The sequence below is a fragment of the Syzygium oleosum genome, unplaced genomic scaffold (assembly GCF_021117445.2).
Source record: "Syzygium oleosum isolate NSW1041296 unplaced genomic scaffold, Sole_v2.1 Sole_v2.11, whole genome shotgun sequence".
NCBI classification, from domain to species: Eukaryota; Viridiplantae; Streptophyta; class Magnoliopsida; order Myrtales; family Myrtaceae; genus Syzygium; species Syzygium oleosum.
In genome coordinates, this window is record NW_026607495.1 from 12,004,457 (window position 1) to 12,016,587 (window position 12,131).

A 12,131-nucleotide genomic window follows, 5' to 3' on the forward strand; every position below is an offset into this window, starting at 1 on the left:
AATAGATTAATGTTGACTTGATTTTTGAAAAAATTGATTTTATCCATAACCATCCAAATGATAATTTTATGTAAAAAATAAATTTTTCGCTTTTGAAAAATAGAAAAAAAGTGTCTATAAACATAACCAAACGAGCCCTATGAGAAGAACATGATGCCAATAAAGGCTGCAAATTCACAATATACATGTAATTGAAAGAGGAAAATGGAGAAAAACACATTGAAAAAGAAAGCAAAGAGGAAAATCACATAAAAGCACAACAGTGTACTTCGTAGTGTTTTTCGATTATGAACTTAAACCAAAGGACGATATAGAAATATAGCAGTATGGTTCATAATTATCAACATTCAACCTATTTGATGGTTTAGTGGACGAATTGCAACTTCAACCGCTGTACTCCAACGGGTCCGAAATAGCCTCGCACTGTCCGAAATATAAAGAATTCGACATATTTAGCACAATAATAAAGATAATCACCACAAATATTACAATCAATTACGTTTATCAGCCACAACACAGAGCACGGAATAGCATGTGCTTCTCCGGCGAATTTTATGGAGCTCGTACATCGAACTTCGATAGACTTCAATTACAATAGTTTCAATGTCTTAGAGCTTCCGGAGCCACCCCGAAAGCTTATAATAACACGTAAGATTATAGGCTCTCTCCAACAGCGATACCATTGTCAGTAATGCATCCCTAATCGAGGGGCACGGGTTCGAATAAAGCCATCACAAGATGGTCCTTGGTTTTGTTATCGGGAAGGCCGTGTCCGTCTCCATACTGGTAAAAGCTCTGAGAAGCTCGTGCCAAGTTCAAACAAGCACCGAGAAAAGGCGCGAACCCAGGAAATGGGTAGTCCTCAAACACGTCTTTGTTCATTCTCTTCCAGGTCTCGCGCACCAGATGCCTCACGTGTTCCCGCGTGGCCTCTTCCGAAGCGCCGGTTTCATTAATGTAGCATTCGAGCGCCTTGAAGTTGTCTCCTCGTGCCAATTCATACTGTGCATGGACGACATTGATGTTTTACAAACATAAGTCTCAAGATCCGTATAAAATGTTTAAAAAGCGATTATTTACAAGAAGGATAAACGTCAAAGTAAGTTACCGATGAGGTACTGAGATCATTGTTGAGTCGAAGGATTTTGGCAGAACAATGCATGACACTCGGGATTTTCGACACGTAATCAAGTCCCTCTTCCGTCAATTTGTCCGTGGTTAGGAAATAGCTGCCCAACAGCATAATCAGCCCACCGACTGAATCCACCGCAACGTCCATGTACTCCTTCAGTGTTGGTTTAGTGCCCTTGTTGTACCAATTGACCTCCTTTATGTAGGCCTTGCATTCATCCGCCCACTGTAGGATTGAAATTCGGAAAAGTGTGTGAATGACCAAGTCGAGGGACGTTCTTTTCTCCTACTTTTTCGGATTCTCAAACGTTTAAACAGAAGTTTCGTTACAAAAGTAGAAATTGTTAGGTGAAAGATTTTAGCAAATCGAGATTACCACTTTTCGCATGTAAGGAATGGTGTTGATTCCTAGCTCTCTCATCGTCCAATAACCAATTTCGTTGGTCGTGTTGTACAAGGCCATGAAACTATTCTTTATCGTTGGAGGAAGCTTATCAATGTCTGTGATGTCCCACCTAGATAAGATATCACCATTTCAACATTTCGTAAAATTTACCATCACTTGGATACGCTTTTAGTGATACCAGTGAAGGTTAAGTACTTACTATTACTTTATTCGCCCAAAGCAATCAATTATATTGAGGGAAAAAAAAGCTAATTTAAAAAGTGATATGTTCAAAATACATCGGAGAATTTATATCATATAATTCTCAGGATTTGTTTTATCCCTCGCGTCATTCAGAGACTAATTAACCGCTTACCTTTTCTCTTGGCAATAATAGTTACAAAAGAAAATGATGATGGTAATCATATTACACTAACCTGACAATAAAATCTGTTAAGAGCTCAAGTTCTTCCAGCGTCCCATATACATCATAAACGTCATCAATAAGTGTCACCATACAAAGGAGCTTCGTCGTCATTTCCCTGTAAGCTGAATATTGAGGTTCGAAAACCAGTGCGCAGCACCAAAAATAGTGTTCCACTAGCCTGTCTCTAAAGAAGGTCATCTTGTTCGCGCCAAGTTCAACCCACCACCTGAGAAATTTGCCATACAACGACTAAGTCGATCTGAATGCGCTCCTATATGTTTGGTGTTTGCATGAATTTATATCCTCCCGTCAAATGCATCTATCAACTATATATAGAGTGCTTGCGCATACCTTGCCATATTGCTAACTTCCTTCTTGTGGACTGATTGCACTAAATTGAAGTCTATTTTAGCCAATCGGAGCAAAGAGGGGATCATGTCTGTCTGTTTCTCGTACATGTCCATGAACCACCGAGCCTCCAACCTGTTTGGCCTCCAATGGATCGGCATATCTAATGCGTGACTCACGTGGCTCGCTAATATAGCGGGAACTTTGTCGAGGTGTAGATCCTTTAGATGCTTGGAAGCAAAGTTCCTAGCTTCATCAAGTATGGTTTCACCTTCCAATCCATGGACAGAAGCTTCATAAAGACCAAGAAGCCCCTTCACATCCTTACTGAGCAATTCGATGAATGTGCCCGTCTTGTTCATAAACCTTTGAAAGACATCTATACGTCCAGCAAAAGGAATGGTAAGGTAAAATTTGATGCGTCAACATGATTCACAAAAGGTTAAAAAGTTGGCAACTACCTTGCGGTACGGTGTATCCGTGTTGTCTGAGTAGCCGGAATCGAAGGGAAGTGGCATAGAGATCGTCCAAAAGTTGAGCAACTTCGGTGTTGTAGATGAAACTTAGAGCGTTCTTGATCTCCGTCTCGAAATGGTATCCTAGTCCTAGTCTTTGAACCGCATCAATGAACTCGAGCTTGGCTACCTGATTCATCTCCCTGTCGAATATACCCTTGACTTCCTTGTTCAACCTTTGGACTTGCTCCGTATATTTATCCTCCTAGGCACATAAAATTCAGGAGCAGATGTGAATATTTTCCGTAGTTCTTAAGCTAGGCCGGATTTTGTGTTGAAAAAAAAATCATTACCGTGTAATCAACACTGAGTGACTGCAAAAGGCCATAGTCCCAAATGTTAGGTTCCCAATTTGCTGAACGTCTCACAATCTCTTTATCTTCAATCTTCAAAGCGCGTGTCACGAATTGAGCGCCGGAAAAGGAGGAGGCGGAGGAGGAGGAGGAGCGAAGGTGTCTAAAGAATAAGAGAGAGGGTTGATTATGGCGGGTTGAGGAGGGGAGGAAGCTTGGGACCAATGCTGGAACAGCCATTGCGAAATTTGTTGCGATTCACTTAGTATGCTAACCATCCTTTATATAGGGGTTGTTGTGGAGGCCCAGTCATGGAAAAGTTTGTAGTTGCTTTCGGCGCAAAATTTTCTATTTACGCAAGCCATTCTCTAAGCATTGTAATTTATGTTCTTATTTTTTTATTTTGCTCCAAAACAGTTGTCCTCGACACACCATATTGATTTGGATGAATAAAAATGTCGCGCTTCAAAAATAGAGGTGTCAACATGGGTCATAAGCCCATTCTTTGACTCATATTTTTACAATCATGTTGTATATAGGTTGTTTAAACACTTAAAAAGGCCAAGTGAAAATGAGTTTAAAAAATTAAAGTTTAATCAGATTGGGCCTTAATAGAATTTTAGATGATTTATTTTTGTTTCTATATGCACACGTTTATATTTCAATTCCTCGAGCATTTTTTGTTTCTTTTAACCACAAATTTATTTTAGGGAAAACGTCACAAAAAGCCCCCAATTATGCCCACCGTGATACATTTACTTTGAACTTTTTTTGTGATATCAAAAACCCCAAACTATACCCACTGTGATGCATTTACCGTGACATTTCTCTTGTGACATAGAAAATCCCAAATTTATATATATGTGACACATTTACCTTCCATCAACATTCTGTCAGATGAATTTTTAGTCAAAATAACGTCGTTGTTATTTCACTTAAGCCACGTGAGCATCATGCCAACACCGTTTGCTTTCCAGCATCCATGTAGGCAAATTTTTAATGGTTCTCATTGACGAAACTTTGACAGCGGGTAAATATGTCACACAGGTACAAGTTTGTTATTTTTAATGTCACAAAAAAATTTAGGATAAATGTGTCAGCATAACTTAGGATTTTCGGTGGTTTTTGCCCTTCATTTTAGGGCTGCGTTTTTTCTACTCTCACCATGGTTAAAACACTCCTTGTTACAGTGCTTTGACAATATTAACCCTTGTGGGTCCCATCTTTTTTAAGGGTCCTTTTTTTTGGCTGTGGTGTCTCATTTGTTTTCTTCTTTATTTTTTCTCGTGGGTCCCATTTTCCTCTTTCTTTACTTCTCTCCCTTTTCCTCCTTCGTTACTTCTCTCCCTAAGTTCTTAAATTCGGTCATGGTTCAAGCATTGGTGGAATATGTAAAAAAAAAAACTCTCTCTTGTGGTAAGTCTCTGTTACTTGTCGTCCAGATCACGTCGCAGTCATCGGTTTTTCAATCGTTAACCGGAGTTTGATATCCTGGCTCCCACATTGAACTTTACGCCTATCAGAACACGGGGATTTGAACCATTGACGGGCAATAGGGCCACCTCATCGCATAAGGGCTCGGACTTAAGAATTGAGTTCGCAATCACCTCTTCAGTCCTCTTAATCACCAGCGGCGATAGCTTGGTAATTAAGATCGGCGCGGAATTATGAGAGATCGCAAGCACGAGGAGGGGCAAATCCTCGCCGATTGCATTTTTGGTTTGCGTAAACAACTTAGTGGGAGAGGGGAGATTTGAACCACGTATTTGGAGGTGGGTAGGGGATGGCGAATCGGCAATAGCAGTGACAATTATGACCAAGAAGATAAAGACGAAGAAGTAGCGATTGCTTATGAGCTTGAAGAGTTTTTGGGCCAAGGCTTCAACTCTTGGATTTGAATCTTTAATGATTTTTTTCTTGTCTTTTTGATCGATCAATCGAAAATTTTGATGCGAAATAGGATAATTTAAATTTGCCATGAGATGGAAGAAGACTAGTTGGGTGAAGAGGAGGTTTATGCAAATTAGGGCTTCAACACAGATTATTGACATGAGAGAGATATTTTAGAAAGAGAGAACATAGAGAGAAAAAAAATGAGAAGAAGGAAAGTGGCCCTGCCAGAAAAAAGAAAGAAGAGAAGCAGTTGAAGAATGCTTAAAAAAAGTAGAACCCAAAAAGGTTAATATTGTCAAAACATTATAAGAGGAAGTGTTTTAGCCTTAGTAGGAATGAAAAAGCCGCGATCCTCATTTTATTGCACCTTTAATATATATGGCCGGCACACAATACCAAACCAGTACTATGACAATCAATCAATTCTGTGGCCAAGAAAAATGTTTCAAAAACTAAATCTATTGATTGTCAGCTTTTCTTTTTCTTTTGAGGCCTGTAATTAGTATAGGATGTGTAACGAACGGTTCATTTCACGTTGATCTTTTCTCCAACGTGGGTATTTTAAGTGATCACCACCAGAAGGTGTTGGGTGATGACACCTCCAAAAGTTAACTGTTTCAAATATGTGAGGAGCTTTTGACCAAATATATATATGTGAGGAGCTCAACGAGGGAAGTCACTAAAATTTGTTGATTGAGTATCATAGTCATACTCGACGAGGGGTAAAAAGACACTAGATGGAACTCTACATACCTAAAGCTTGAGGATGCTCGTCTTTCCATGTCCATTTTCCCATTTGATGTACCTTCCCGGCCATGGTCTCTTCTTCGAAATTAGATCAAATTTCTAGCACTAGAAGAAATAACAGGAGATTTGTTCTAATAGCTTGAATACCTAAAAATCTTTAGTAATTTCTTATTTGTTAATTGTTTTTCATGTTTAGGCTCTGTTTGCTTCGCAGAAAATGAATCATTTGAAAAATATTTTCCTAAAAATGATTGCTTGTATCATTTATAAAAATTAATATATAGAGTATTTAGGACCCGTGGTCAAGTGATGTAGGACACTACTTCAACACCCCCTCTCACTTGCAAGCCACATTATAAGGGCACGTGGAATTTGACTGATGAGGTAGGATGCACATTCACAAAAGGGATTATACTGCCTCTGATACCATATTAGATTTTATGAGATCAGTGCTAACTGTTCTAAAAAGTTAAGCTATTAGATAAAAGTGTGGTTTAATATCTAAATATTCCAACACATACGATGACATCCATAATTAAGGCAAAATCAGGAAATCTACCATCAATTATCATGGAAACAGATGAAAAAATGTTGAGGGCTAAGCAAGATAGTCACTTTAACTCTCGATATGCTTTCGGTCCTTCTTGTTGGTTAAGACGATCGAAGCTGAAGCTAAAATGGGGTCTTTTTCTTTGGCTCCTTCTCATTTGGCTTCATTTACCCACAAGAGCCATGTCCTCCCGTCCATTGTATAGACTTCAAATTTTTTTTTAAATGCCACGTTAGACTTAAAAATTCACTAGAAAAGCCACGTAGAACAAATCGCCGGAATATCTCACCAGAGGCATTGTAACGACCCGGTCCGACGAGGGCGGGGAGTGGTCGCCGGGGCCAGAGGGCCTGGACAAGGAGCGGCTCCTGGCAGGCTTCTAGGATGGCAATGGGGGGCATGTCTCTTGTCCCACATCGCTTAGGGGGGGAGTCCTGGGCTAGTTTATAAGGCTTGGGTTCTCTATTCTGTGTAACGCGTTTTAAAGCCGTGAGGGTCAGTGGGCCCAAAGCGGACAATATTACACAGTGTAGATCCCGGGTCCTTACAAATGGTATCAGAGCCGACTCCCGACCGCGTGTGGGGCCACAGCGAGGACGCTGTGCTCGAAGGAGGGGAGAATGTAACGACCCGGTCCGACGAGGGCGTGGAGTGGTCGCCGGGGCCAGAGGGCCTGGACAAGGAGCGGCTCCTGGCAGGCTTCTAGGATGGCAAGGGGGGCATGTCTCTTGTCCCACATCGCTTAGGGGGGGAATCCTGGGCTAGTTTATAAGACTTGGGTTCTCTATTCTGTGTAACGCGTTTCACATGGGCTTGCTTCCGCTGCGCATGATGAGAACAAAGCCTTGAGGGGAAGGGCCAGAGAGCGCCCCAAAGAGGACAATATTGGGCTTGGGGGAGGAAGGGCCAGAGAGCGCCTCTACCCAAGTCAACGCGTTTTAAAGCCGTGAGGGTCAGTGGGCCCAAAGCGGACAATATTACACAGTGTAGATCCCGGGTCCTTACAATATTGTAAGGACCCGGGATCTACACTGTGTAATATTGTCCGCTTTGGGCCCACTGACCCTCACGGCTTTGAAACGCGTTACACAGAATAGAGAACCCAAGCCTTATAAACTAGCCCAGGACTCCCCCCCTAAGCGATGTGGGACAAGAGACATGCCCCCCATTGCCATCCTAGAAGCCTGCCAGGAGCCGCTCCTTGTCCAGGCCCTCTGGCCCCGGCGACCACTCCCCGCCCTCGTCGGACCGAGTCGTTACATTCTCCCCTCCTTCGAGCACAGCGTCCTCGCTGTGGCCCCACACGCGGTCGGGAGTCGGCTCTGATACCATTTGTAAGGACCCGGGATCTACACTGTGTAATATTGTCCGCTTTGGGCCCACTGACCCTCACGGCTTTAAAACGCGTTTCACACAAGCTTCCGCTGTGCTGAGAACAAAGCCTTGAGGGGTGGGTCTGGCCTGTGGGCTTGCGCCCCAAAGAGGACAATATTGGGCTTGGGAGAGGAAGGGCTAGAGAGCGCCTCTGCCCATGATAATGCGTTTTAAAGCCGTGAGGGTCAGTGAGCCCAAAGCGGACAATATTACACAGTGTAGACCCCGGGTCCTTACAGTCATTGTAGTGATCGATTTTCCATTAATGTGGCACTCAAGTGATCAAAAAAGTTATATGGTACTCATGGTGTCCTTTTTTCCCACAAAAAGCTCCACACCAAAAGAAGAAATATGTGGAAGAGAGAATTATGTAATTTATGTATATTTTTGTGTATGTCGTAACGAAGAGTACATGAGCCTAACAAGATTATTCAATCGGAGATATGTACAGTCAAAGAAGATAAATACACAATCTCAAGTGATATGAAATATTAAGGAAATATCATGAATATCTCTAACTATGCATCTTCCGACTTTAATTTTTACTAAAAAATTAAATAAAATATGTTGTCTCGTTTAAGATAACTAATAAAAGTAAATTAGCAATAGTGGACAAAATAGAAACAATTATTAGGCCAATTATCGTGAAAAGCCTAGAATTTTTCACTTTTCTTTTTATCAAATCAGTATCTAAAATAATAAAACAATTCTCCCGGAGACCATCGAATATGAACAGTAAGAAAATTCTCTCGAACGTCTTTGCGACGTCAGGTCAAGAATAAATGCAAAGCACTGTATAAGAAATAGACCGAACGTCGTATAAAATACCCAAGCTCGAAGATCTCCGCTCTCGAAGCCGAAGGTCGTTTGCTGTCGATTGCAAATATCACAAAAATCACGGGTAGCAACTATGGGAGACGCACCACCGAAAAAAGCTACATTCAGGCTATTCAGCTGCCCCTAATGAATAGGGCGTCGCTGATACAAGATCGATATGAGTTTGGTTAGGGTGGCTTTGAATTGTAGGACTTGTCTCACATTCAAACTAAGACACCACCAAACTGCCTTTCCCTCGTACGTTTTGTCGTACCACGCCCACAGATAGAAAATCTGCTATGATGGTTGTTGCACATGAATGAGCTCTAATTGAAGCTTCTATTATTGATTGGTTGAACGAAGGGGTCCCATACCTAAGTCACAATCTAGGACAATAGTTATTCACGATTTAGTGAAATTACTTCTTCTAACAATAAAGTCTAATTATATCCGAACTTCATCAAGTATCTCACAAAAGAACACAAAGTTTGGCTTCCAACCCAAAAAGTCCGCCCTTTTAGCTTCTATCTATAGTAGTTGTTAGAAATTTGACATGTTGATCGGAATGTACTATATGTGTCTCGGATTTAGAAGACATGGAGCGAGGGCAAATAAAAAGACGGCCGCATCACTCCATAAATTGCTAAAGAAAAGTGAGAAATATTAGTTAGTCTTTACTTTCCAACCTAGTGAGAGGCCACTCCACTCACTGATCATCACGTGTCCAAATGGCATCTACTCGTCGGAGCTTTCAAAACCAAAAGAAGAATCACATGGGACGCAAACTTTCTCATTCACAGCATCCAGCAAGGACTTCTGTCGTGGCTCGAGCGTTAGTTAGTGTTCAAATTCATTAATTAATCAAATCTAGCTATTAGCAATAGGTTAGACGAGAATCTTCTCCTTGCTTCTATTGTGTGTACCAACATAGAGAACGCGAGATGTAGCTTTCGACTGACCCATCTAAACCATCTACTAATCATATGATCAATATAGCAAAAATTGGAAGCTACCCAGATGCCACCATAGTCACCAGAACTGATAAATTATAAAGAAAATAGTATGATTAAATTACTGATAAAGTTGAAGCAGGCTTCCTTACTGATAAAACAATCTCTCTCCCTTTGCTTCTTCGCTTCCTCTTCTCTTTTTCTTCGCTTCCTCGGCTTCCCCTTTAGGCAAAGCAAATCATCTCCGTCCGACAATGGCCTTACACTGCAAAATCACCTCTTCACTCTGCACTTGACCTCTCTTCTTCAACCCTCACTTCAGCCATCTCCGAATGCCCTACTCTTCTCGCTCTCTCTCAAGACCCCTCCTCTCTTGCAGCCCACCCACCACGGCCCTTGCTTCCATGGCTTCGCATTCAAAACAGCGAGCCCGACAGCCTCGGACTCGGCCCGGATCGTTCGGAAAGTTTTCCTCTTCCTGCCCAAGGTCGATCCGGCCGAGGGTCACGCCCAGATTAAGGAAGTGAAGTTCGTGAAGAGCAGTGGGAGGGCCAAGGATTGTCCCGAAATGGGAGGCCCGAGTTTGCAATTATGGGTCCGTCTAATGGGGGCAAGTCTTGGCATATCAATGCTCTGGTTCAGAGGAAGAAGGAAGTTACAGTTAAATCCAAGAAACCAGGTCCTTTCTATTCCTTATGGTTTTACTTTTTTCGCGTGGGATGGGCTGATTGATTGATGTATTTTGCAGGCAAGAGAGCTTATAAATCACTTCTTGGTGAACAAGAGTTGGTACGTTGTGGATTTGCTGGGTTACGGGTGAGCTTTAAGCATCTGGCTTTTGGCTTGCTTAAATTTTTCAGCTGTGTGGCGGCTTATAAATGCAAAAAAAAATCGCAGAATGTGAGCTAATATGTAAGTTTTGTTTCTGGGAATGCTGCAACTAATCGAGTGAGGTAAGTAGTCGATTCAAAGCTGTTAGAGTGGGAAACTGGAAAATCGTTGGATCACAACTTGTTGACGAGCCTTCAAAACTTGATTAATTGCGCTCAAATGGTTTAAGCATTTTTTACCTGTCACTTTGGATATGCCAAGGTAGTAATTCTTTCAGCTAACATGTAGAGGCTGGAAATTCCGTCTCCAACTTAAGGTCTTTCTGTTCCTCACGTAGTGGACCCTTTGACAAGCGGCAAAGGATTAGTTTCCGTCTTTCGATATAAATCGTGAAGTGGAAGAAGTAAATTTTTACATGCTTTGTCTTCATACTATGCTTTTTCATTGTTGCCTTTGTCAATCAACAGTTCCATGGAATGAGTAGAATAAAAATAAACAGTTAAAGGATTCTTCGAGCTAAAAGATTAGTTTTGCTAATTAACTCTCCCACAAAAATAGCTCTCCATTCACTCTTTTCATTGCCGCTTATCTATCATAGCTGACAGAGGATACGAGTAAAAATTACCAAGTCAGTGAGTAGAATGTTGATAAACAAAGGTCGACTCAAGTGACAAAAAGGCTCCGTTGACGGAGTGAGAATGAAGTAACCATCCAAGTATTGTAGCCAACAATTTTGGATGCAACTGCATGAGAGATATTCGTTCAAGGGGGAACTTAAGGCAATCGTAGAGTAGTGAAGCCAAGAAGTTCATGAGCAACCGATAGTGAAAATTGGGCAAAAGGACACTATAAGTGCCATAACTTGTGTACGGAGATCATTTTGGTGCCATAACTTTTTTTCGGATCACTTTGGTGCCAAGTCGGAGGAAAAACGATCACTTAAGTGTCATAAGTTTTTTTTGGATCACTTCAGTTCTAAAATTTTTGAAAAACGATCACTTAAGTGCTAAAATTTTTTAAAAACGATCATTTAAGTGCTAAAAATTTTGAAAAACGATCACTTAAGTGCCAATCTCCGGCGAGCCACGTCAGCTTCAGAAATTAATAAAAAAAATGCCACGTCGGATTTCCGACGAAAAATTGTGTACGGCACCGGAGTTGGCACTTAAGTGATCGTTTTTCAAAAATTTTAGCACTTAAGTGATCCAAAAAAAACTTATGGGACCAAAGTGAGCGCCGTACACAAGTTATGGCACTTGTAGTGTTCTTTTGCCGTGAAAATTGTGGAAAAGTGGAAAGGACAACCGTGGAAGTAGCGGAGAAGAAGCAATTATTGAAGTGGTAGAGTGGTTCATTTTTTAGTAACTGTTGGTAATAGAGATTGCTGAATTGTAAGAATTGCATAGGGTATATTCAATTTCTTTTTTAATCGTTGATAACTATCGGTAGTAGATATAAATACTTCAATTGTAGTTTGTAGAAGAGACCGCCAATCAATCAAAGAAAACCAATAGTTCAATTTTTTCTTCCTATTTTTAATATTTCATTACCTTTACATGGTTGACATGATTATCTCCAATCTCACATTTTTAATTTTCTCTTGGTTTGCGTTTCCTGTTTAAGAATTAACAAAGGACTATTTATACCCTTTGTTGAATTACTCATCGATCCATGCTTTGAAATGTATTTCCTCAACACTTTTCGACAAAACAAGTTGATTGGATTACAATTACATCTAGCAAGCTCGTGCTATGCATGGGAATTGATGGATTAATTTCTTGGTTACTCCAAAATCCATTAGATATTATTAGCAATGCGCTAATCTGTGGCAAATCATTAATGAAATTAGACATATAAAGAAATATGAATGA

At 40.9% G+C, this 12,131-nt stretch overlaps 2 protein-coding genes across 2 annotated transcripts; one reads left to right on the plus strand and one right to left on the minus strand.

Moving 5' to 3' along the window:
- Nucleotides 1-466: 466 nt before the first annotated feature.
- Nucleotides 467-3,339, minus strand: LOC130139216 ((+)-alpha-terpineol synthase-like). The gene is made up of 7 exons (XM_056315708.1): nt 3,100-3,339; nt 2,753-3,011; nt 2,295-2,670; nt 1,954-2,169; nt 1,508-1,646; nt 1,109-1,357; nt 467-1,002 (listed from the first exon to the last, which is right to left on the minus strand). The coding sequence occupies exons 1-7, from the start codon at nt 3,337-3,339 to the stop codon at nt 700-702; spliced, it is 1,782 nt and encodes a 593-aa protein (XP_056171683.1). The 3' UTR covers nt 467-699.
- A 6,202-nt stretch (nt 3,340-9,541) lies between these two features.
- LOC130139249 (GTP-binding protein At2g22870-like) lies at nt 9,542-10,985 on the plus strand. Its single transcript, XM_056315791.1, has 3 exons — nt 9,542-10,108; nt 10,178-10,245; nt 10,859-10,985. Exons 1-3 carry the CDS (start codon nt 9,542-9,544, stop codon nt 10,860-10,862), a joined length of 639 nt encoding a protein of 212 aa, XP_056171766.1. The 3' UTR covers nt 10,863-10,985.
- The last annotated feature ends 1,146 nt before the right edge of the window (nt 10,986-12,131 follow it).

What these genes read in the sequence shown, in the direction of transcription:
- LOC130139216 (XM_056315708.1), bottom strand. Translation starts at nt 3,339, where the DNA reads ATGGCTGTTCCAGCATTGGTCCCAAGCTTCCTCCCCTCCTCAACCCGC. An exon ending in GAAGTTAGCAATATGGCAAG is followed by an intron (nt 2,170 to 2,294) that starts GTATGCGCAAGC and finishes CAAATTTCTCAG; the next exon opens with GTGGTGGGTTGAACTTGGCG. An exon ending in TTCCTTACATGCGAAAAGTG is followed by an intron (nt 1,358 to 1,507) that starts GTAATCTCGATT and finishes TCAATCCTACAG; the next exon opens with TGGGCGGATGAATGCAAGGC.
- LOC130139249 (XM_056315791.1), top strand. Translation starts at nt 9,542, where the DNA reads ATGATTAAATTACTGATAAAGTTGAAGCAGGCTTCCTTACTGATAAAA. An exon ending in AGTTAAATCCAAGAAACCAG is followed by an intron (nt 10,109 to 10,177) that starts GTCCTTTCTATT and finishes TGTATTTTGCAG; the next exon opens with GCAAGAGAGCTTATAAATCA.